Genomic DNA, 26014 nt, shown 5'->3' on the forward strand with positions numbered 1-26014 from the left:
AAACAGGACTCGGGACGATTGCAGCGATGTTTTAATGGCAACTTGTACAAACCAAGCCCATGCACACTTAGAAACAGTGACCATCTGGGCAATGGGGTGAAGGTAAGGAGACATCCCCCTCACCCATTTTGACTCTGAGGTGGGGGAACAATTGGCCCACGCACTCCGATATCCCTCACAGTTCCATACAATAGCACGCCATCCCCCAGGGACACGGTTGTTTTTTATACCCCACTCCACCCATTCTCCCTTTCTACCCCTCTAGTAGGGGAGGGGGAAAGAGGACGAGTCAGGCTATAGAAATGACAGGGCAGGCGCCGAGACAGTCATGCCAAGACATCTCCAGGGATCAGGGATGTGGGTGGCTGGGCTGAGATTCGGGACACAGACAGATAGAGGAAGAAGCCGATATGGAAAAGGTAAAGTGGAAGAGACTTTCAGAAGCTAACTGTTCAAAGAAACATGTAAGGCAGGCAGGCAAAGGAAGAAGGGAACCCTTGGGGGGGGGGGGCTGGACAGATCACAGCTGAAGATAAAGCTGTAGGTCAGACTAGAGAGGCCAAAGCCAGTAAAAATAGGGGAAAGAGAAGGCAAGAGAGCCAGAAATCTTTGAAGGAGGAGTTGGGTAGGAGGAGGGTCCTACAGAGAGAGAAGAGGCTCCAGGGAGTCTTGGAGGGCAGCTATCTCCAGTTCCAACTAGGGATCCTATCTCTGTCATGACCACCCCCTCTCCACTAGGTGGTGTTGGGGAGAGGAGTCAAGTAGCCAATTCAGGTTGGGGAAGGCTCTCTAGCTCCTGGTTCTGCTTCAGTTCCTTCATCCTAAGGGGGAAAGATAAAAAGAAACTAAGTAGTAAAATGAAGGTCTTAGAAGGAAATATTTGGGGGGTGATCAATGGAAAGAGAAAGGAAACAATGTGAAAAATAAGGTAGTTGAGGAGGAGTCAGATACCTGTGCTGACAACGCCTCAGGAAACGCATGATTTTCCGAGCTGCCTGGTCCTGCTTCTTGGTTAGGAAGGAGCCTCTGGAAGGAGAGAGGAGGAAAAGTTAACAGGATAAAGGACAATTTACAGGTTCCTCTTCAATCCCACCTCCCAGAGAATAGTGGATAAGAAAGGGGGGGAGGTCAAGACATTGAAACTATAGGCAGCCCAGGAAAAGGGTAATTTCAGGTATAAGAAAGCTAAGGTTTCTGAAAACTACATTGGGGGAAAAAGGAAAGTTGGCAGCATTTATCTAGGGAGTCATGACTGAAGGAGTAAGGAACCTACTTGCTTCGGGGAGGCAGAGGTCCTGAAGGCCCAGAAGGCCGGTGGCAGGGCCCAGGCCGGCATCTGTAAGAACGGTAGTGCTGTTGGATCAATACAGCTGCCCGGCGACTCTGCTGAAATCGCTTCTGTTCATAATAGCTTCGGAACTTGCTCTGGATCAGGATGGCTGCTTGGGTCATCTTCTTATAGAGTGCAAACTGGAGGACAGAATTCAGTAGGTGGAGACCAAACATGACCAAAAGAGACATGGAGGAAAACATTTAACATTTAAATGTTATAAAAGTTTGAAAAGCACTTTCCTTAAAACTTTCCTGAGGTATTTTTTTTAAACCTTAACCTTCCATCTTGGAATCAATACTGCAGACTGGTTCCAAGGCAGAAGAGTGGTAAGAGCTAGAATAGGAATTAAGTGACAGATAGGAAGTATCTAAGGCCAGAATTGAACCCCTTTCTTCCCACCTTTTAGTGTTTAGTATAGCTAGTACCCCATTTCATAGCAAGAGGAAACTGAGGTCCCAAAGTTGTAAATATACAACTACTAAGTATTTGAGGTAGTATTCAAATACATTTTCCTCCATAGCTATTCCTTCTGCTCTAAGTGAGTGCTATCCAGAAAGGCAGAGAATCTAGAGACCTGTTCTCAAATCAGGATGGATGCAGGCCTCTCCATGAGAAAAGCCCATTCTTCCATTAACACATATGCCTTTTACTCCCAAATATTCCCTTAGTTACCTTAAGTGCAATCCATGTTAGCTTGTGGGAAGAGAAGTGGGGTCAAAACCAAATTAGGTCAGAGAGGGATTCGAGATGGGGGAAGGTGTTTCTGGGCAGGGAAAGTGTATCCTACCTGCTTGTACTTTCGGTAACAGCGCTGGATCACAGCTGCTGCCATCTCCTGCTGCTCCTTCAGTCGGCGACCCTTTGGGGTGGGGGAGCAGGGGAAACTTGAACACCCTCTATCCCTAACATTTCCCCACTGGGACAGGGTTATGGTATTCCTGAGATCACTTGACCCTCACTGATCTGTCCTGTGCTCCTCAGTGACAGCTCCTTAGCAGGACCTGTGCCTGGAACTTAATTATTCTACCATAACGGGGTTCCAATGTGACTGTCTCAAATTCTGACTCTAGACTCCATCTGAGACCACTTTCATGGCCTACAGACTTGACACAGACTCCCAAATATGCACTCTTACCACCTGCCAATAATTATGATCACTATGAACTTTCATTTGCTACTTTTTGGTTCTTTTAAACCCTTAAATTCTGTCAGTCTCAATTCTAAGACAGATAAGCAGAAGGGCTAGTCACACAACTAGGAGGGCTATAGCCAGATTTGAACCTAGGTCCACTTGCAGACCTGGCTCTCTGTGCTACCTCTAATTCATTAGCTTTTTCTTGAGTACTATATTTTTCCTGTGAAAGAACTGTGCTATTCACAAATCTCAGGCATTGTCATCCAACCTTTCAGAATAATGAAATCTCCCTATAAGTGTCAGTCCTAAGGCCAGATCTGCATCTGGAACAGACTCTCAGGAGTCATACTTGAAATACTATTCCTCTCTTATACTTCCTCCTGCTCCATATACTCAGTAACTGATCCACACTCAGCTCTCTCTTGGGCACCTATTTTTCCCCTTTCCTCGTTCAACTACCTTAGTCACACACTCCCAGAAGTCATATCTTACCGAACCCCACCCCACCCCACCTCACCACGTCAAACATTACCCAGCACTCTTTACAGCCCAAGGGAAAATTAATGATGAAGTGCTGCCTTTCCCCTGTCTTCCAACTCTTAACACTGTAACCTGTATACCCTTTCTGGCCCCACTGCCCCCATCCCCCCCACCTTGTACTTGCGGAAGGGAGTCTGGATGACACGGCCTGCTTCATATAGCTCCCGTTGCTCATGATCAGATAGTGTCAGTAGTGCAAAGTCACTTTCCATCTTCCCATTGGCTGAGGCTCCAAGAAACTCTGCCCAAGATGGGGCAGGGGGAACAGCCAGGTGACCCTGCTCAAGGGGCAGCTTTCTGCTTCAGGAAGGGGGGGCAGGGTGGGAAGAAGAGTATCAGACTGAGACTCTCAAGCTCATCTCTTTTTCCTTCCCATCTCAGGGGGTTTCTACAGAGAAATGCTGCCTGAACACTCAAAGGGTATTATTCCTTTTTTAGGAGTCCAGAATTGTGAAGGCCGGGTTTTACTTAGATCCTTTTCTCAACTGGACATCAAAGATTAAGTAAATTGGGTCTACCCCCAAACCCACAAGACACAGCCTAGGTGGGGCCCTGCTTTCTCCTTGTCCAGTTTTAGGGAAAAGTATCAGGAGTCCACCTTGAGTGTGGTCACCTGTGCTGAGGGAGGTTAGGGAGGTGATCCACATTCTCCAGGTAACTAGCCAGCCAGGACATAGTCTCATTGAGCCCCATGGCTCCAACTTGCTCTTGAAGAGATCCTCCAGCCATAGGAACACTTCCAAAGTCTTCCTGTTTAATCCGTTCTGGTGTTGCTTCAACAATCTGTTTGGCCAGAGAGATCATGTCCACCTAGGAGAAAATATATGAAAGGTTCTACCCATCAGTTCCATACTCTGCCTTATAAATGACTGAGCCCTGATCCTATTTCCAAAACTTTCCTCTTTTACTCCCATTGGCTGAGGCCCTATTAGGCCTTTCCTTCTAATAATTCTCTTATTTCTCTAATTGTGCTAAAATATTTACTGAGTTACCATTATAGCTGTGAAGATTAAATTTAACACTCCCCTGATTATAACAGTGAAAATATGTAACTCTCCCTGATTGTGAAGATTAAATTGTAACTCTTGTCTACTTTTAGATTTAATCCCTGTAAGTGTAAACATAGTACTTAAAAGTTAGGTATGAAGGTCTGCCCATTTAGATCTAATCATCAAAAGTGCAAATATTCCACTTAATTATGAAGTGGGAGGTCTATGACCCATGTGTGTGACAATGGGTAATGAATGCCTTCTGGGCAGTCCTAGAACAGGACTTCAATTGTGATTGGTAGATGTAAACTTAGGGGAAGACACAGGAAGTGACATAAGAGAAAATGTCTTTAAAAGGAGCTGTTACTTCCTGTGAGAATTCAAGTCTTCATGCTTTTGAGTTGAGGCTGATGAAGAGGGGCAGAAGAATCGGCTGACTGGACTGGCACAAGGTGAGTGAAAGGCTGACTCTTAATTGCTAGATTTTTTCTGGGGAAAAAAAAAACAACTATCCTCTGGAGAGACACTTCCCAGGTCCTTGGGTTCCAAGGCTGGCTGAAATTAATTCTCCCTGCCAAGAGGGCCGGGAGTGCTCAGGCTTACTTAGTGCTCAGGCTAGATATCTTACCTTATCCTCTCTCTGGTTGCTTGCTTCACTCTACATTTTGTAAATAAATTGTAAATACAATCTCTTTGGAATTAATTAAATTCCTGGTGACCACATGCTTAAATAATCAAGTCCAACCCTTTAAAAATTAACCCCTTTTCCCTCTTACATAGCATAATGCTAGGTAGCTCAGTGGATAGAGCACTGGCATAGAGTCAGGAAGGCCTGTGTTCAAATCCAGCCTCAGATTTTTACTAGCTATGTGACCCTGGGCAAGTCACTTCATCTCCGTTTGCCTTAATCTACTGTAGAATGAAGTAGAATCTTTTGCCAATAAAACTCCATGGACAGTTTTGGTGTGCTATAGTCTATGGGGTCATAAAGAGTTGAACATGACAACAAAAACAGGCACAATATGGAAGACAAAAAGAGAAAGTTTCCTGTCCCTGAGGGATTTATAATCTTCCTAAAAATACATTCTAAAAATGAAATCTAAATTCCTTAGCTTAGTAATACTCTCTATAAACTGTCTCCCCACGCCCCATTTCCCTACAAAGACCCTCTACTCCAGCCAAATTAATCTATTCACTATTCCATGTTTGTTGATGCCTTTGCTAATACTATTTTTCCTTTCTTAGATCTTTTTTCTCCTCCTCATCCCTTTAAGGCTAATCCTTTAAAGATTCAGCTCTGGTTCTACCATGTCCTCTAGGAAATCTTTTTTTTAAAAATTGTGTTGAATTTAAGGTATTTTTATTTGTTGGCTACATCAAAATTCCTAGGTATCTTTCCCTCCCTTCTCTGAACCAAAGAAGGCATCAGCTGACAAAAATAAATGTATATATAAACTGTTTTTTTGTGTTTCTATTTATCAGTTCTTGAAGTAGACACAAGTTTTTCTTCCTAGCCTTCTGTCATGACTGCACTGTCCTGTGAATTCACTATCAATTTATGACATTGAACACTAAGCATATATTAACTTCTTTTTATTTAACTTTTTATGTCCATGTCCTCCTCAATCAGACTGTAAGCACCTCAAGGAAAAAACTGTATCTTATATCAGAACATAGCATATTATCTATGATGCTAAATAAATGTCTGTCAACAATGATGAGGGTGACAAATGAAAAATTAATTCTTTCATTATCAAGAGCTTATAAGCTTTCACTGTGCCTACCACTGTTACTTGCTGCTAGGCAAAGCTCAAGAGATTGAAAAAGTCATGGGTCAATTTTGTTCAAGTTCAAACAGCTCCAGAAAAGAAGCTACTGGTTTGTTTACATAGATCCTCTCCCTTGTCCCTGCTTTGTCTAACCTCCTCTCCTCTACGATGTAAAAAATAGACTCGAATACAGGACTACAATCCCCATGAGCCTTTGCTCCACTTCCCCAGAATGCCTTGTAATCTCACCTGGGCCGAGATCGAGAAGATATTTAAGCAAAGGCTTTTGAAGGGCTCGGCCCTTTTTTTGGACTTCCGTTTTTGGAGCAGAGGTGTCTCTTCCATGATGTGAGGTTATTTTGTCTAGGCCTCTGGCCTAGGCACATGTTTCTTACTTGTATATTCTTAATCTTTAACTTTAATAAACCTCTAAAAAATATATATTCCTTGCAGAGAGAAACTAATTTCTACCTGCCTCAGTCTCCCCCTCTCCCCTAAATTTTAATCTTTACAACCTTCATTCATGCATACCCCTAAATCCCTACTCCCCAGATGCATTTTGATACCTGTAATACATCCACAGCTTGATGGCAATCGATTCCCTTTGAACTGGCCCCATAACCTTGGATTGGAGTCTCTACTGTGGAGTGAGGAGAAGGGGGTAAGGGAAGCCCCTTGGGGCTACTGTCCTTATAGTCCATGAATACACTGGGAAGCTCAGGGAGACCGTGAGAAGATTGGCTAGACTGGGTCACTTCAACAGCTCCCTCAGAAATAGGCAGAGGAGCAGAGGGGGGACTACTGTCTGGGGCATTAGAGTAGGCCGAAGTGACAGAAAACGTGCCATCTGACAGCTCTGAAGGTGAGGAGACACTGCTCAGACCTAGAAGGGTGGGAAGACAGAAAGGATTCAGCAATTCAAAAAGTATTTATGATAAAGGTAGATGCTGTCCAAGGTTCCCTCTTCCATCTTTTTACCCCTTTATCTCCTCAGGGCCACATCCTCCTCCTCCTCCTCCATGTTTCTATGATACCACTTATCTCCTACCTTCTTTCATTTTCTAGCCTTTTGACTGCATCTTTATTTCTTCCATCCATCCTCTTTCTTTTACTCTCAGCTGTTCCTTGCCCCAATGCTTACCTACTCTCTCACATTTCCATTCCTTGATTCCCACTACTTCTTTCTCTCCTGTTCCCTGGCAAGACCTCCTCACCAGTGTCAGGGCTGGCGGAGGATGGTGAAGGAGTAGGCAAGGGCTTAACTGAAGCCTCCTGTCTCTGCAGCTCTTCTAGGCATCGGGCAAGTTGCACATGCCCCCTGGAATGTGCCACAGTCAGGGGTAGTCGACCAAGAGAATCAGGGATGTGCAGTGCCTGGTGGTTCCATCGAAAAAGGAGTACAGCAGCTTCTAAGTGTCCTAGAGCACAGGCCCACATCTGGGGAAGGGAGAATTGGGATGGAAGAATAGACAGTAAGGGACAGTCACAAATACATTTATTTATCCTCTCCCTAGGAACTCAACCATTCAATCCATCTACATGTCTCCCTCCCTATTCTCCTCAAAGAAATAGGGCCTTATGAACCCCAGAGCCCTTCTCTTTCCCCTCTTCCCAGCTGCCTACTCCATTTCCAATAGCCACTGAGTAATCACGATCTGGCCTCCTTACCAATGGAGTACAGGAGAAATGATCCACATTGAGTGGATCTACCTCTTGCTCCAGGTCCAGGCTTTCTGCCTCCATAGTCCTGGAGAGGTGGCAAGAGAAGGGTGGAGATAAGGGAAGGCAATCAGGTCACAGGAGGGTAGGCAAAGGTTGAGGCTGGACTAAAAGGGGCAGACATCAAGGAGATGAGGGACTAGAGTTCAAGACATTTAGAAGGGCAAGTCAGTGGGCAAGGGGTAGGAGTGGGGTCAAGAAATTTTAAGAGAGTAAAGGTTTTGGAGTACCTAAGTCTAGGAGATTTAGGGCTAAGGGCATCCACATTCTCTTGGATCCCAATTTCTAATCTCTCCTCAATCCCATCGTATTCAGCTATAGTGACCCTGCGCCCCCCCCCCCCCCCCACCACCACCACTTTGTTGACTCTCTGACTCTAGGACTACTACTCTGGCTCTCCACCTTCCAACCCATTCCCAACCCATTCCCTTCCCAACCTGTACTCACCTCCACTGGCTCAGGGTCTCAATGAGACGGGCATAGCCCTGGGCTGCTGCCAGGTGAAGGAGACTCATACCCCGGAAGGGTCCCCCGTGAACCAGGTGATCAGGGCCCCGCCAGCCATAACGAGGGATCATACGTTCTACTAGGACCACCACACGGGCCTCAAACCCAGGCCCTGGGACACCTCCCTGCAATACACACACCCTCATCCAAGGGCCTAGGTTTTGGTCTCTTGGCTTCTGCCAAGGTGTCTGATCTTCCACCTACCAACTATCAATCTTAGTGCTCGAAAACCCTGTCTTCTGCTAGCCTCATACCCAAACATCCTTTCCCATAATCTTCAAACAGCTCTGATCTAAACGGTTAGTCTCAGTCACTTAATGAGACCCAGATATCCTTCCCCTATTTCCATTTTCTAATTCTATCCTCAATCTCCACTTCTCTCTGGTAGCCAGGCTTCATGTCTCTTAGCTCTCTTCAGATCATTCTGATCAAGCATCTAGGTGGCCTTGTCCCCAAGACAGTGCCACATAGCTGCCAGTGCATGGGGATAAATCAGGACTCCCAGATCATTGAAGATCCCCCCATTGCCTTTCCCAGTTTCTCCTCCTTTCTAGACCAGAAATAATTTGAGGAATAGACATGCCAAGATGGCATCCAGAATAGCCACACTTGCCCTGAAAGAGTGGTGGGGAGTGTTAGGAGATGTAGTATACCAGGAAGAAAGGGGCTAAAGAAATCAGAGAAAGCAGAGTAGGGGGAGTAAGATGGGTCAAACACTACAACTGTTTGCTTAGGAAGGTGGAACAAATATTCCACCTTCCCACTCTCCAAATACCTGCACTGGGGATTGGTCAGAGCCTGGGGGAGGAACCTGTCCAGCTGCTGCAATTTCTGCCATCCGATTCTCCATCTGCTCTAGTCGTTCCAATATGGACATTCGGAACTGGTTGTCTTGTGGGAGAAAAGGACAGGAGAGTTGGGAAAAGAAACCTTCTGAATACCAGGAACAAGAGGTATCCCAAGATCTGGGAGAACAAAGATACTTGATCTCTTCTTCAAATCTGAACCAGGGTCCCTGAATGTCTGCCAGAATACAGCTTAAATATCTGGAGCCCAGATGGTTTACATGATAATAAAGAGAGAGTAGCAAAGAGCTGGGGATGGGTTTAAGAAATCTCTCCTGAGGCCTGGAGTCAAGAGAACCTGGGTTCAAATACACAGTATTGACTCCAAGATGGAAGGTAATGCACAGAGGCAGAGAGTGGGCCCTCTTCTCCTGCCACCTGAAGAGACACCAATCCTGCCTCATGAGCTAGGGAAGACAAAGCAGGAGGAAGGGGAACATCAGTTTCTCTTATTGAGATAACTCCTGCCAGCAACCAGGAGACCTAGGTCAAAGTCTTGAGGCCTTATCCTACCTATCCTCTTCTCTTTTAAAAAAAAAAAAGAAAGAAAGAAATCTCTCCCACTTTGTTCAAAACAGATTGGCCTTCTTTATGCTTCTGTCATTTGAGACTACCATACCCTTCTGTCTGTGGGGCTGGGCTGGGGAGGGAGGCTGAATATGGATAAGCCATACCATGCTAATTCCAGTAGTTCCCTATCACCTCCAGGATTGGTATTCAAAGCTGTTCATAACCAAGCCCTCTGCCCAACCTGCTCTTCTTACATCTTACCCCTCCATGTACTCTTCAATCCAGTGACATGGGCCCTCCTTCCTGTTCCAGGAATAAACCACTGTCTTTTAGCCCTTTCCCAGACTATCTCTTATGCTTGGAGTCCTCTTCCTCCTTATCTCTTCCTCCTGACTTCTTTCAAATCCCAACTAAAATTCCACCTTCTACAGGAAGCCTTTCCCAAACCTTAATTCTAGTGTCTTCCCTCTGCTGTATTATTTTCTATTTTTTCTGTATATATCTTGTTTGTTTATAGTTGTTTACATGTTATCTCTCCCATTAGATTGTAAGCTCCTTGAGTGCCTTTCTTTCTCATCCCAGTGCTTACTTAAGCACAGTGCCTGGTATATAGCAGGTGCTTACTGACTGGCTGACTAGATATCCCATCAAATCCCTGAAAGAAATGGGAACAAAGGGTAAGGGGAGAGAAGTGAAGTAGAGGGATTACAGGAGAGTATGTCTGAATCCCCAGGGGATTAAGTACTCACCATCTAAGGATAGCCAGTCAAGTTGGGTGCTGGGAAGAGCTAGAAATCGTCGGGCACGGTACTCAAAGAGCACAGAGGCAGAGAGTGGGCCCTCTTCTCCTGCCACCTGAAGAGACACCAATCCTGCCTCATGAGCTAGGGAAGACAAAGCAGGAGGAAGGGGAACATCAGTTTCTCTTATTGAGATAACTCCTGCCAGCAACCAGGAGACCTAGGTCAAAGTCTTGGGGCCTTATCCTACCTATCCTCTTCTCTTTCCTTTGCATCTCACAAAGGACCCAGCAAACCTGGGGAGGTTAAAGAGGAAATGTGTGTCTTGGCAATGGCCATCCAGATAATTGCATGAATTCTCTGAGACACCTTGACTGGTAGATCCCTCCTTCTACTCTTATTCAACTTCACTATTAAGTAAAAATGGAAAAAAATGGGGTCTAATATGGCCTGTCACCTGGCCATCATCTTGGCCCTTTGAATGTAAAACTTAAGATCCTGATCTAGACTGGAAGCTAAGAGAGTCAGGCTCTGCTCTCTTCATCTTTGAGCTTCTAAGATCACAAGATGGTGGTATTAGCAGGTGTAGAACATCCAGAGACAACAAAGCCTATTGAGGAAGATCATTCCTAGGATTCCTCAATTGTTTAATAGACCTCATCTTTCTGCTGGAAAAATGATAGGGACTATCTTTGAGGGTTTTCTCTGATCCTGGTTGATAGGCCAGTTGGGCTAGAATAGTGATATCTCTTGGAAAGAGGGTCTAGGCTGTGAAGATAGGGTTCATTTTAGCACCTTGGGAATTATCAATAGTAGCTCACATTTATATAGTGCTTTATAGATTACAAAACACAACAATCATGTGAGGTCAAAATCAATTTGTATTATAGGGACAGCAAGAGAGCACAGTGGCTAGAGATCCAGGCCCAGAGTGAGGAGGACCTGGGTCCAAATGTGGTTTCAGACACTTTAGACACTTCCTAGGTGTGTGACCCCAGGCAAGTCACTTAATTCCAATTGCCTAGCCCTTACCACTCTTCTGCCCTACAACACACACTAAGATAGCAAGTAAGAGTTATTTTAAAAAATCATTCGCATTTTATGTAAGAAGAAATTATTTGTCTCTTGAATTCAGGTTTTTGAGTCTTTTCTACTACTCCCAGCTGCTTCTCAGAGCCCCACAGACCTTTTCTGTCATTCTCTACCTTGAATTTGAGTTGTTAGTCCCCTTTGCTCTATAGATTTACAAAGGTAGAAACAGTCTTAGAGACTAGGCAATCCAAAATGAAGCTCATATAAGTTAAATGACTGGTCATGGTACACAGTGAATAAGAAGCACTGAGAAAGGAAGCCAAGCCTTCTGAGTCCAAGTACAGGGTTCCTTCCATTGTTCCATGCTGCCTCAGTCCTGACTACTTTGGGGAAAAGGACAGACAATAACTGCAGGCAAAGTCATTAAGTCTCCAGCCTCTGATATTTAATGGTAAAGCTCCTGATAAGGCATTTACAGACTCTATTCCACCCTAATCTGTCTGATCAGTGCTTCCCACTTCTCCATACCAGGACAGTAGCATCGAAGGACACCAGACTGGACAAGTGAGGCTGGCACAAGGATGTGGTCGAAGACACAGGAATAACGCTCTGAGACCTCTGTCCAAGGACCTGTGATCAGCACTTTGACTCCACCCTGTGAACAAGAAAATATTTCCATCTGAACACCAGATCACCTAGAGAAGGGGGGGGGGGGGGGGGAATCATACCTCTGGATAATACAGAGGATGACCCAAAGCCCTAGTGCAGCTTTAGTCTATTTAAATTCAAAACTGCACCAAGACTTTTGGTACACTGCATATATTAAGGTAATTAGGGGAGAAAGAATATGGAAAACAGAATAGACCACTGCCATAAAACTTTGGGGGAAGTTATAGCATCTATGTCATAAACCATAGGGGAAGTAGGGTAGTGGTTACTGCAGAAACTTAGGTTTGGATGACCCAGGGACTAGGCTCAGGATGAGAATAATAATGTGAGTAAGGAGGAGGGATGATGAGTGAACATCATATTCACCTCTGGATAAGACCACTCAGGAGAGAAGTCAGTGATGACACTAAGGGCTGGAGGGCCTGGAGCCCCTGGAGCCTCCTCACTGATCAGGTCTCCCATGAGGTCTGGGAAGGAAGACAAGCTGAAAGTCTCTAGTTCACTGGTCCCCCCTGGTGCTCCAAATAGCCCTTCACCTCGTCCAGGCCGAGCTGCTGGCTCCATGGATGGTGACGAGGAGACTGTGGCAGGCCCTGTTCCCTCTCCACTGGCATCATCTTGGATAAAGAAACGGTTCCCTTCTCTTCTTTCTCCAGGCTTAGAAGTAGTCCCTTGATCTGATGCCACAGGCTCCAAAGCAGCAGCAGGCTCCAGGGCTGGGCAAGGTGTTCTGGCTGCCTCTGCCTCAGGGAAATTGGGACTTACCCCGAGCCCACCCCCATAAGTCTGGCCTTGACTGGGATTGTTGAAAAATCGATCAGGATCAAAAGCAGGACTAGGAGGACAGGGTGGGGCAGGAGGCTGAGGCCCTAGGACCAGGGCCAGGCCCAGGGAAGGCCCAAACTCAGGCTGAGGAGCCAAGTGCCTACTGGGGGTTAAACCTCCAGTGAGCTGCTCCAAACCTGTCAGGAGGAGAAGAGCAGGAGCTGCCCGGGGCAGCCCTCCTGGAGCTACTGGATGTCTAGAGCTGATCTCAGGGGGTTCAGCAAAGCCAGAAGAGGAGGAGGAAGAGGAAGAGGGTGAGGTATCCACCTTGGGAGGCTCAGGGGGTTCAGTACGGAGTGGGGCAACCCGTGGAAGGGGTTCAGGGGGTCTTGGAGGTGGGGCTGGGGGTATAGCCAAGGTCCGAGGCTCAATTTTGGGGGAGATGATTCGGTGCTTGGTATTGCTGCATTTGTGGGGCAGGCTCCCTGTGGAACCTGTGGTGAAGAATGAGGTAGGGAAGAAAGAAAAGGAGAAGTAAGAAAACTTTCCAATTTCTCTCCAGTGGAGATTTTCTATTGATTGGCACCTCATTATGGATAGATGTATAATAATGACTGTAGCCATTGGGGGCAGCAGAGATGCCACGAAGTCTGGCTGGACAGGCACTGCAGGGAGAAGAGCACAGGGGAATTGGAGGATTGCTAGGGGAAAAGAAACAAGCTGGCTGAGAAAAAGAAAAAGGCAGCGAGCTGATGCCTCTGCATAAATAATGCACAGACTGGGAGTCACAAAGATATGTCATACAGTGATAAATTGGGCCAAAGCCTGGGAAAGGCATTTACAGAAGAAATGGGCCTAGAGAAGGAAGTCCTCAGACCCACTGGACTGTTGTGATACAGTGTGCAAAACATATGCAAATTAGCATGCAAACAAACATAAAGGGCTTTTCTGTCCTTCATGGGGAATAGAACTCAAGAGTCAGAAGAAGCACTTGGGTCCCATCACTAACCGAGCCCTCCGCTGCAGAGGCAGGCATGGGTACGGGGCAGGGGCTTTGCCTGGTGGGTATCCAGAATCTGCTGCACCAGCTGTTCCACTGAGAACTCACCTGCCCCATTCCCACAGCTCCACTTGATGCCATGAACTGAAAAGGGGAGGAGGGAGGGCCTGTTGTGTGAACCTAAGAAAATCCAGCCCCTAAACTCCCCTTGCTATCCCTCTTGCCCACACTGGACCATAACTCTCATGATGCCATGGGACTAGTAGCCTGGGAAAAGGTAGTTGCCCTGGGCATTCCTGGGATATGTAGTCCATATCTTTCCCTTATTCCCACCATTTCTGCATTTCGAGGGCTTGAGACTCCACCAGCACTTCAGCTCCCTTGTAACACCTGGGATCAAAGCTCCTCCCTAGTTAGGGAGAGCTGGTCATCCCAGAAGCACCTGAGGGTCATCCAGACTTCTGTGAGGGCACCCTTAGACCCACTTTTACTCTAGGGTTCTTACACATGGGCTTCAGTTGCCCCACCAGCTCCTCCCTGGACCACTTGAGCCATTCCCTTCGATCGCTGCTGATGGAACAAAGGATGGGACCACAGCCCTTCCCACAATCTTCCAGGGCAGGGACGTTCAGGTAGTGTACAAGGACGATGTCGGGGTTCTGAGGGCAGCAATGGTAGACACAGGGTGCCAGTGGACCCTGGGACCTAGATGTTCCGCCCCATAGTACTTGGTTCCCTTCCCAGAATTCTGTTCTCCACCACCCACCCAACAGCCTCTCCAGCTCTTTCTTACACCTCCTTCACAAACTCCTATTCCTCCCAGATAACCAAGAGTTTGGTCTTCTTAGTCCATAACCCTCTTTCCTCTAACTCAACTTTCCTCTCTCAGAGTTCAGTCTTTTCTCTTCACTCACTCCTAACTCCCCAAGAATCTAGCTCCCAGTCCCCTAAATACCTGTAGCAGCCAGTAACATCGACGATGGAATGTGGGAACAATGGAGGAGTGAACATAGCAGCCATAGAGACACTGCCAAGAGATAGTTGGAGAACGAGGGCTGTGGTCCAGTTCCTTTTCTCTTTAGTCCCTTTTAAATGAATCATCTTGCCCATGAGTCTCCCTACCCCAGTAACTAGGTGCCCCCTAATTATAAATAACACAGTCAAGGGAATGGGAAAAAAAGTTAAGGTGGTAAAGTATTCAAAACTTCAAAGTGGAACCTGCTAGGAATGTCCTTGAGGTAAATATTGGGACACAGAATAGGAGGGGTGATAAAAAGCTAGAGTTGGGACTCAGGCCATATACAAGGATTTCTAAGGCAAGCATCAGAGAAGCCAGGAGATTGGACAGTTGAGTGCCCATGAGAAACCAAGTTAGGGGTCAGATAAATGGGTTACTAAAGGAAATAGGGAACCAGTCTACTGCCCAAGAGGTGGCCTGGTTGACCTAAGACTGTAGTTGGGAGAGGTGAATAGAGTAACATTTGGATTCTAGAAAATGAGTCAGAGCATGAATGATTAAAAACTAGAGACAGATGAACTGGACACCAAACTTTAGGAGCCTTCCCCTACCTCCATGCCCTGCACCTTCAGTTTCATGTGGTCCTCTCGAGTGGTCTTTCCATCCTTCCGCTTCTTCCAGCAGTAGCCATCCTTCCGGTACTTTACCTTCTTGCGATTATAGAGGATAATAGAGCCATTCTGAGGCCTGGGAAAGTACAGAGAAAGGTAACCAGGTAAAGCAGGTTTTGGAGTCCTGTATACTTAGCCTTAACACCCTCTTCCAAATCCCCTTACCTGGTCTTGGGGGAGCAGGACAGCCATTCATCATGCTTCTCAAAGGTGATCAAGTATGAGGCAATCTCCTATGAGGGAAAGGATGTTCTTTCTGTTTTCCTCTTCATTCTCTCCAATTCCTCCTCCTACCCCCCAATCCCCTTATTGAATAGCCTTTCTCTCTAAGCTCCCACCATTACTCTTCCATCTGGCATGTCAAAACTCAAAAGGCCTATTTACTGCCAGGTTCTGGATGCTGGAGGGAATGTTCCTGGGAACAGACCCCATTAAAACCTGACAATTTCTTACAACTGCCATAAGTAAGCCTGGAGGCTCTATTTTCTTTGACTTGACACAAAGAAATTATGACCCTCTCCCTTTCCCCAGGAGCCTTTCACTTAAAGACTAAGTGACGTTTTCCAAAGGCTGGTATTCTCCCTGAATCATAAGTAGGACCCCCCCCCCAAATTCTGATCTTTTTCTTCCACCAATTCAACTAGATTCTTTTCACTCCCATTGCCTCCACCTTAGCTCAGGCCTTTAATATTTCATATTTCAGACTATTGTATTCCTACACTGGCATTTCATCAACAGTCTTTTCTTTCTGTCAGATTAATAATCATAATTTAAAATATCACTCTCATGTCACACCTCTGTGATTCCATCTGTTGAAATACATTTACTTATTTATTTTTAAACCTTTACCTTCCATCTTAGAAGCATTACTGTGTATTGGTTCTATGACAGAAGAGCAATAAGAGCTAGACAATGGAGGTTAAGTGACTTGCCCAGGGTCACACAGCTAGAAAGTATCTGAGGCCAAATTTGAACCTCCTATCTCTAGGCCTATCTCTCAATCCACTGAGCCACCCAGCTGCCCCTAGTTCAAATTCATTTAAAAAATTTTCCCTACCTGTAGGGTAAAGTCCAAACTCCTTAACCTTGCATTCAAGAATTTCTGCCCCACCCCCTAACACATGTACAATATTCCCTCAACCTCTTTCTCCAACCTGATCTCTCCTTGTTTCTCTACATGATCAATCCTTCACCCTAGCCACATTGCTCCCCATCTCCCAACAAGCATAAAATGTTCTAGACTCCAAGTCAATTCATGATGATCCCCCATTTGGATCTTCTGGAAATCCAACATGAAGTCTCTGAGCCAAATGTAGCTAGCCTAAGATTAGCAAGCCAATGTCTTATCCTATTAGCTAGGACACACAGACTCTTGAACCACTTGGGCTTAATCACTTGCCTGCCACTATAGCTAAGTAACTCATTACTCCCAGGAATCATGATATTAAGCTTGAATCAATTCATAACTATGATGGTTTAAAAAAAAAAGAATGTGGTTATCACACAGATGGCTTTCTGATAATGTAGCTTATCACTGAAAAAAACAACAACAAATCAACCCCTAACCTATATGAATTCTGTACATCCTTCAAGGTCCAACTTTAGGCTCACATTTTCTCCATTTCATGTATGGGCAATGAAGGAAAAAAATGTAACAGTCCATGCCCTGAGAAGCTTACATTCTGTTAAGCCTTAGAGGATACCAGAAGAGACTTTAGAGGTTCATAATAATGATATTATAATAACTCATAACAACAATATAATTTTCCAGATAAAGAAACTGAGGCTTATAAACTCAGAGCTTCTGTCTATAAATACAATGTTCTAGAGGTGGGTAAGTGGCTCAGTGGATTGAGAATGAGGAGGTCCTGGGTTCAAATATGACCTCAGATACTTCTTTCCTAGCTGAATGACCCTAAGCAAGTCACTTAACCCTCCACTGCCTAGTCCTTACTACTTTTCTGCTTTGGAACCATTACACAGTATTGATTCTAAGACTGAAGGTAAGGGTTTTAAAAAAATACATAAAAACAATGTTCTTTTATACCATGTTGCCTGCCTCTCTCTTACCAGCCCAGATCACAACCATCTTTCTGTCCTATTATATCACCTACTATCTGTATTATTTTTATTTGGCACTAATCATCTGTGGATTTGTCTAGCTACATTATATTTTATTACCAAATCAGCCCATCAAACCAACAAAGAGTCATTAAGTTTGTCTTCCTACAAAGTGTTATACTAGAGTTCAGGATTCCTGCCCTTAACAAGTTTAAAATCTAGTTATATAAAGGCATCTTGTTTCCCTAACTAACTATAAGATTCTTGAAGAAACTTTTAAGACTATACTTGGTGTGGTGCTTCACTTGTGGTAAGTACTCAATCACTTATATGTTGATTGATATATGAACATTGAGATTCCCACATCTGCCAAAAACAAAACAAAGTACTTCCCCTTTTCCTGCTCATCAGGGCCTCCTAGATCAGAACAAAAGCCTTTCCTCCCACCCTTTTCCATTTAGCATCCCTAGAGAACCTCATTTGTGTTCCATCTTAGGCGTTCAGGAGGCAACAGTGGGCATCGGGGAAGACACTCCAGTAACTTCTTAGGGAGAAAGATCTTCAGGTGATGGCTGTTCTCTGAGAAAAATTGGGAATCAGGGAATCAAGGTTCTCTTTCCAGAGAATGAGGGAAATGGGGTGGAGATGGCCCATGCACAGAACTCACCAGCAACCTCAGTGGTGTCCTTGTTATTCATGGTGAAGGTAGCTCTAATTGTCAAGGTCACCCTCTGCCTGATGGCCCGGGGGGAGGGGATATATGTCCTGAAAGAAGATAAGGCAGACTTATGTTCAGCATCTTCCCCCCTCCCACATCCATCTAGAAAGAGAACATAGCCCCTCCAGAGGTTGTGATTCCTAAGGGGGAAAGGGTTGGGGTGAAGAGATCTGAAGAATATCATGTCTGGGAAGGAAGACAGAGGGGATTAGAAAAACAGAAAGATTTGGAAAGAAAACCAAAATGTATTAGAAAAGGGAAAAAACTGGAGGATAAGGGCAAGGAAACAAAGTAATAGGAGGAAAAAAAAACAATTTAGAGCTGGAAAGGACCTTAGTAAACATCTAGACCAACTCCTCATTTTCTAGATGTTTACTGATACCTGGAGAGGCTTGTCATATTAGTGGCAGAGTCGGCTGAAAACCCACCCCACTTTCCATTGCTGAGAATGAAGGGTGAAATAATAAGCCAGAACTAAGTCTTTCACAAGAGAGGCCTAAGAGCCTATATGGCTCTGAGGCAGGAAATGCCCCAAAGAACATGCTGGGGAACTAGATATTTGGGGGTTTTAGCAGAACAGGTACCAGGGAGGGGAGAGTTGGGGGAAAGGGAAGGTAGAACACTTGGATCCATAGAAGTTGTCACAAAGTCCAGGCCCTGGGATTCTTCCTGATCAGTCTTGTTTCTCTCTTCTGAGATTCCTAGTGAAGGACCTCACTGATGCTCATTTTTGCCTCCTCCCCTTTTTCTCAACTGTGTCTGAGGCCCAGGTCAGATGCTGGGACTAATTCAACCTTCCCCACACAACACCCAGACCCCAAGAGCTCCGTGATAATCATACTCCCTGGCTAATTTGTGCCACCCCATAAGGCACTCCCCTTGCAAATTACCACTTTTTCCCCCTCACCCACCAGACTTTCTCAACCCCAGGGCCGGAGCCCCACTTTCCTGGAAACAGATGGGAGGGGGCTAGCTGTGGTACCTCAGCATGGAGCTGAGCTGGGGTATCAGAGTGAAGAGGGAGGGGGCAGAGGTCTCCAAGTCAGATAGGGTTGGAGGGGGATGACAAGCCCCGAGGATAGCATAGCAAAGTGAGTGTGTATGTGTTTGCGCGCCATGAGTTGCTATCAAGGGACTTAAACGCAAGGTGCCCGCCAGGTGAGAGCTGGAGCAGATCTTCGGCAGGGATGGGGCCAAAGCTCGGGGTCACGGGGGTTCGCGCCACCTCTAAGGGAGCCCAGGAGCAGTAGGGCGGGGGGGGGGGGAACGGCCATGGGAAAGGAGATTTTGGGCCGCAGGTCCCTCAGCAGAGGCGCCAAGAGGCGGGGAGAGGGAGCCGCTGGGGCCTTGAGAAGCTGCGCCCCCTGCTGCGGGGGAGGGGGTGGAAGAAGAGGAGGAGGAAGGAAGTGTAGGGGACTAGGGGTGGGACGCTGCGGGGCTCAGCCGCAGGGGCCGGCACGGGCGAACCTGCGCCCCCTGGCGCGGGGTGGGGAGGCCGGCATGAGGCCGAGGCTCTTACCTCCCGGGGTCCCGCTGGCGGCGACGGCGGCCATTCTCCCCAACACCAACCCCCCCCCCCAGCGCCGGTCGTGACAGCTGCGTCTGACGTCACCACGCACGGGGCGGAGGAACTCCATTTAAGGGCGGGCGCCCTTTCCTAGATCTTTCGCTGTAGGGTTTTGCTGCACGTGTTTCTTCTTGAATGGGGTTAGGGTTGAGGAGACTAGGGGGAAGGGAATGGGGAAAGCTCAGCCAGTTCAGGGGGACTGAATCCTTAAGTCCCTGAAAAGGATAAGGATGAGGCTAGAGAAGAAAGTTCTTCTCCAGCCTTAAGAAAGGAATTCCCCTGTCAGACTCCTGTTTCCTGCTCACCCTCAAACAAATGAAAAACCGAGATCCAATTCTACTTGACTTAACTATTTTTTAAAAATGAAGACATATATACAAACTTCCACTGTACACCTATTTGATTTCCCCAAAATGTCCAATCTGAAAGCTAATATCACCTTATGTTTGAGACTTTTCCTGGTCTTTTGCCCCCACTCCACCTTACCAGTTTATTGATGTGCTTTCTATACAAGATGTCCCAAAAATCTTGGTACAACTGCAACAACTTTTGGAAGGCCCAGAATATGTGTATATTGCCCCTCATCCCCACCCTCCAGTTAGATCTTGAAGCTTGTATTTTTGTTTCCACAACTCTTGACACTTGTAGCCACTTAGCTGCTTGCCGATTGAGAGCACATATAAACTTATCCTGAAAAATATTGTTTTCTGTTTTCTAGAAGGATGTGTGCACTATTAAGTTAGTACCAACATTGTTCAGTGGTCTTTCACATCAGTTTTGTTGTTTTCATTTACATTTACATTTATTTTACAGACTTATAATTCTTTTGGCTTTCCTTTGTTTACTCTGCATCATTTCATAGGAATCTTCCCCTTTCTATTCTTCATACTCATCATTCTTTTCAACATACTCATGTTCCATTACATTCATATACAATTTATTCAGCCATCACAAATGTTGGGCAGTTAACATTTTATTTTTTGCTATTATGAATAGTGTTGCTATGACATTTTATACAGTTGAGTTTTTTCATGTTAGTAACAGCCAGGGGAAGCAGGTATAAACCAAAGAGTCCGATTGCTGGGCATGAATGGATATGAATAAGTGCAGATAAATGGGTAGTTTTTCTTGCATAATTCCAATTTTCTAATGGTTAGATCAATTTATAGCTCCATCAGCTGTATTTCTAGTTTCCCATATCCTTTTCAACAGTTAATTTTTCCATTTTTAAATCTAAAAATAATAAGATACTAAAGCTAACCAAACAGGAAATAACTCACACAAATAACTCAATCTCAAATTGAGTAAGCTATAAAAGAAATTTGAAAAGAAATAAAACTCTAGATTCAGGCAGATTTAGTTGCATTTTATATATACAATTGATGACTTATTACATCACAAAAATTTAAATGCCCAAAACTGAACTCTGCCTCCCTATTAAAACAATTAATCAAGAACAATGAGTTAAGAAAAATACCTGTATTACATAAACTTTTCAAAAAAGAAGAAATTCTTCATAAACTTTATATTCAAATTCCATAAGACAAACATGATTATTATTTCCAAGGCAGGAAAGGATAAAGCAGAGAGGGAGTTAATATTATTAATGAACATGGGTGAAAAATAAATACTGACAAAGATATTGGAGCAATATATCAAAAAAATTATTCATCATTAATACTTTAAACCTGAAATGCAAGAATAGTTCTACATTAGAGAAACAAGTAAGATAATATACCAATAACAGAAAACACAATTATAGCAATAGAAATAGAAAAAAAGTCTTAAGATAACTGAAATTTTACTTTTAAAATTTGTAAAACACTTTAAAAGATCACACTTAAGTGGTTGTCTGTCACTTGGAGAATAGATGAACAAGCTGTGGTATATGGTTGTAATGTTATATTTTTGTTCCATACGAAACAACTAACAGGATGAGTTCAGCAAAACCTGGAAAGACTTATATGAACTAATGCAAAGTGAAGTAAGCAGAATCATGATCAACTGTGAAGAACTAAGTCATCATCAGCAAAGCAAGTTTCCAAAATAAACACAACTCAAATTGAAAATTATATCCACAGGCAAAGAAGGAACTTTTAGAATCCAAGGCAGATCAAAGCATGCCATTTTCAAGTTGATTTCCTTCATGAGATTTTTATTGTATGTGTGATATATGTCTTCTATCACTACATGAGCAATCACATGAAAGTACTGATATAACCTATCAGATTATTTACCACCTAGAGAGAAGAGAGGGATGGAAAAAATCTAAATCCTAAAATGTCAGAAAACAATTGTCAAAAATTGTTTCTTTGTGTAACTGAAAAAATGAATGAATTTTTTTAAAAGATCTCATTTAAGCTTCACAGCTATATTGATGTGAATACTATGACCATTCTTTCCTTTTCACTTGTCCTTCTCCCTTCCCAGACCTGGGGACAGTAACCAACCATTCAGATGAGGTCCACCAAGTCTTACCATCTTCCCTGATGCTGAGTTCTAAAGTCACTTAACCCCAATTGCCTAGCCTTTACCACTCTTCTGCCTTGTAACTGATACTTAATATGGTTCCTAAGACAGAAGATAAAAAAGGTTAACTGACTTGTAATCGTCATTCAGAGGTATAATATAAACAAAGTGCTGACTCAAAGTCTAGAACTATAGCATTTTCTTTCTAAAATACTAAAGAATAAAATATAGCACTAATTTATGCTAACATTAGAAATCATAGGAATAAATGAATTTTTCCTTAATATGATCAAAAGCTAAAGCTAGAATTATAAGTAATATAGAAACACATATGCTTTTTTAATACAGGTGTAATAAATAGGAATAGCCAATAATCCTAATACAGGGATAAAACAAGGATGCATATTGCCACCATTATTATATGACAGTTTTGCAGAAATAAAAGATTTAATTAAGTAATATAGAAAAAATAGTGATATTACCGAAGTTAGTTTACAGATCTAATTCTATGCCAATCAAATTACCAAGAGAATATTTTAAAGAATTAGAGAAAAATAGTAACAATTCTTCACATATAAGAATTTAAAAGTCAAAAATATCTAGGGAAATAGTGAAAAATAGTAGGAATGAAGAGGAGTGGGAATTGACATATCTCAGATTTTAAAGCTGTTATCAACATTATCTGATGCTGTATTTAAAAAAAATGAAGTTGATCAATGGAATAGATGAGGTAATCAAGACTTGGGAGGAAACATACAACTAGTAGTACAGTGTGATAAATCTATGAACACAAAGTATTGGTGGAAAAATTCTATGCTGCAAGAACTGTGGGAATCAAAGTCTAGGAAAAATATATTTAGACTAATATCTTACACTAAATAAATAAATTCCAACTAGATAATTGGGCTGACTTTAAAGAGGCACATTATTTATAAACAAGATAATGGGAAGTTCTCTCTTAGAAGTAGGGAAGTGGAAAATGAATTTGTAACCAACTGTAACACAGAGAATGTCAAAATAGACTACTTCAGTTATATAATGAGGATAATCAACTAGCCTTTATTCCCATTCCACTCCCATCTTTGGAACCCACTTCTAGTGGGCTACACAGGAAGCACAGTGCTGAATGGGCTGGTGTTTTGGGATGATAGCTCTTTCTTTGTCGAATGAAAGTGGCTAGAGGTGTCTTTCAAAGGACATTGGCAGAGTATCTAGGTAGCATAGTGAATGGAGAGCCAGTCCAAGAATTGAAAAGATCTGGATTCATGGAACAACCTCCAGGAAGTGATACAGAGCGAAAGGAGCAGAACCAGGAGAACATTGTACACAGAGACTGATACACTGTGGTACAATTGAATGTAATGGATTTCTCCATTAGTGGCAATGCAGTGATCCTGAACAACCCAGAGGGATCTACTAGAAAGAACACTAACACATTCAGAGGAAAAACTGTGGGAGTAGAAATACCAAAGTAAAACAACTGCTTAATTACATGGGTTGAGGGGGATATGATTGGGGATATAGACCCCATCCTAGTGCAAACATCAACAACATGGAAATAGATCAAGGTCACATGTAATACCCAGTAGAATTGTGTGTTGACTACAGGAAGGGGGTGGGGGAAGGGGGGGAGGAAGGAATAGAATATGATTTTTGTAACCGAGGAATAATGTTTGAAATTGACCAAATTAAAATAAATTAAAATATTTTTTAAAAACCAACAAAGAAAAGATCTGAGTTCAAATTTTACCTCAGGAGTACTTCCTAGCTGTGTAATCCTGGGCTTAACCCTGATTGCCTACCTCTGCCATTCTGCTGTCTTAGAACTGATACTAAGACTTGAAGAAACAAAGAAAGAACATTGATCCAGACCTTAGGAATCCAAGAGTCATGAGCTCCTCCTGTGTCTCTCACTTGTTGCTAGCTGCTCTATAGAATATACTTCCTATGGCTACTAGTGTTTCAAAGAGAAGAAGCTTACAAAAGGACAAGATCCTTAAGCCCTAGTCTGACTTATCAAAAGTCATGGATACGGAAAGTCCAGAGATGTTGTTAAAGGTGAAAAGCCTTTTCAAACAGGTTTCCATGCTGATTGGCAGTGAGGTTGAGCACCTGAGTCTAATCAAGATAGGGAAAGCCAGTTTCAAAAGGAGAAAAAGAAAGGAAAGAAAAAAAGGGAGGGAAGGAGGGAAAAGCAAACAAAAGTTCATTCACCTTTTCCATTAAATGCCTCATGGTTTAATGCTTTAAGCAGCAAATCCCATGTTAAATAGTTATATATAAAATATATACAAATTACTGAGTCATGTTTAGGTGTTTGTCAAGGTACAATTTTACATGCTTTGTGTTTTTTGCATAGCTATCCTATACTATAGGTGGCACAGTGGATAGAGTACCAAATCTGAAGTCAGGAAGACTCCTCTTCCTAAGTTCAAATCTGGCCTTAGACACTTACTAGTTGTGTGATCCTTCTTCAAGTCAGTTAACCCTGTTTGCCTCCGTTTCCTCATCTGCAAAATGAAGTAGAGAAAGAAATGGCAAACCACTTTAGTATCTTTTCCAGGAAAACCCCAAATGGAGCCACAATGAATAGGATGCTGCTGAAAAAACAAACTAAATCTTTTCTACTACTTTCTGAGGAGGCTCTAGACATTATCCAAACCTAAATTTCAAGTGATTTCCCCCAGGGATCCTGGAGTGGGGAATAAAGATCTAAAGAAAATAAAAGTCTGGTCCCTCTCTTTAGAGAAGTTTTTCCAAAACTCCATGGATCCATGAATATGAACCCAAAACTGAAGGGGGCTTAAATCCTCATAAAATCCACTTCTCTTTCCAGTTCTTATTTAATCTTCCCAGGCTCTAGTTATTCAATTTCTTATCATGTCAATTATAGTTTCCCTAGCTCTAAAAAAGCCATATGCAAATAGACTGCAATGACCTGCAATCTCTATCATATTTCTCAGATTCTCTAATTACATTCATCCGAGAGACAAATTTTTTAATCGAATTTTTCCAGTAATGCATTGCTCTTCCACATTTTATCCAAGAAAATGTATTTCCTAATGTAACCACATTCGACAATATGTTGTCATTCGTATTCAAAGAGGACCAAAATGATATAACTATGTTGGGATCAATGTATCCAACCGTGGCTAATCTGACCAGTACAAGCTTGGAAGACTCTACCACAGGTCACAAATAGCCTGTTTGAACATTTGGAATAGAGATGTCTCTAAATATGCAGATCTCATATCTCTTTTGAGCTACTGAAATTCTGCTTTGTGCATACACCTTTGCTTTAGCACCTTTTTTGATGTGGACACACCATGCAGGATAATCCTGTGCCAGTGTCTCCCAGTGATACTAAAGTTCCTCAGAGAGACCTTGAGAGTATCCTTGTATTGCTTCTTCTGACCTCTATGTGAGTGCTTGCCTTGTATAAAATAGCCTTTTCTGCAAATAGTCTCTTCTCTGTAAAATAGTATTTTAGGCAAATGGGCAAATATACATTTGGTGTTCTAACAGCATGGCCAGCTCATTAGAGTTGTGTTCACTGCAGTAGAGTCTGAATGCATGGCAGATCAGCTGGAGAAGGACCTCAGTGTCTGGTACCTTATCTTGCCACGTGATCTTCAAAATCTTCCCAAGACAATTCAAATGGAAGTGATTCCATTTCCTGGCATGGTGCTGGTATTGTTGTCCAGGTTTCATTATTGTCCAGGTTTCATAGGCATACAACAATGAGATCAGCACAATGAATCAATTGGATAGTATGGGTAATACAGTGCTGGCTGGTAGAGAATGGTAGAGACAATTGTCAAACCAAAATTAGCACAAGTGGGAGAGAATCAATCTGTCTCTGCTACATCTCAGCTTCAGAGGCTTTATTGAGTGTAGAATCATCTAGAAACAGAAAGTCATGTACCAACTGTCTTTCTACTTTAGTCTTTGCTTGAAGCCTTTTCAAGTTAAATAATTTACCAGATCTGACAATATCTATGAAAACATCAGGCTAAA

The 26014-nt window shown here is 43.5% G+C and overlaps 1 protein-coding gene across 28 annotated transcripts; it reads right to left on the minus strand.

The window, feature by feature from the left end:
• Positions 1-14: 14 nt before the first annotated feature.
• CAMTA2 (calmodulin binding transcription activator 2) lies at positions 15-19562 on the minus strand. 28 transcript variants are annotated; one of them, XM_056817697.1, is made up of 23 exons: positions 19481-19562; positions 17911-18008; positions 17719-17822; positions 15348-15415; positions 15123-15258; positions 14509-14580; positions 14059-14212; positions 13563-13697; positions 12155-13047; positions 11648-11774; positions 10097-10231; positions 8768-8883; positions 7933-8117; positions 7435-7513; positions 6981-7203; positions 6333-6649; positions 3622-3818; positions 3122-3305; positions 2121-2192; positions 2006-2026; positions 1274-1470; positions 952-1026; positions 15-821 (listed from the first exon to the last, which is right to left on the minus strand). In XM_056817697.1, the coding sequence occupies exons 2-23, from the start codon at positions 17939-17941 to the stop codon at positions 758-760; spliced, it is 3585 nt and encodes a 1194-aa protein (XP_056673675.1). In that variant the 5' UTR covers positions 17942-18008; positions 19481-19562; the 3' UTR covers positions 15-757. The 28 variants fall into 28 exon arrangements, with proteins under 28 accessions (XP_056673675.1, XP_007483319.1, XP_056673670.1 ...); XM_007483257.2 differs by having other exon boundaries at positions 3122-3308; XM_056817692.1 differs by having other exon boundaries at positions 12155-13218; positions 19481-19559.
• Between the last annotated feature and the right edge of the window lie 6452 nt (positions 19563-26014).

This window comes from Monodelphis domestica, chromosome 2 (genome assembly GCF_027887165.1).
Source record: "Monodelphis domestica isolate mMonDom1 chromosome 2, mMonDom1.pri, whole genome shotgun sequence".
Lineage (NCBI taxonomy): Eukaryota > Metazoa > Chordata > Mammalia > Didelphimorphia > Didelphidae > Monodelphis > Monodelphis domestica.

Coding starts and splice junctions, on each gene's coding strand:
- CAMTA2 (XM_056817691.1), bottom strand. CDS start 17,941: ATGAATAACAAGGACACCACTGAGGTTGCTG. Junction 15,416..17,718: donor TAAGATGGAACACAAATGAG/GTTCTCTAGGGA, acceptor TTTCCCTCATAG/GAGATTGCCTCATACTTGAT. Junction 15,259..15,347: donor TCCTGCTCCCCCAAGACCAG/GTAAGGGGATTT, acceptor GTACTTTCCCAG/GCCTCAGAATGGCTCTATTA.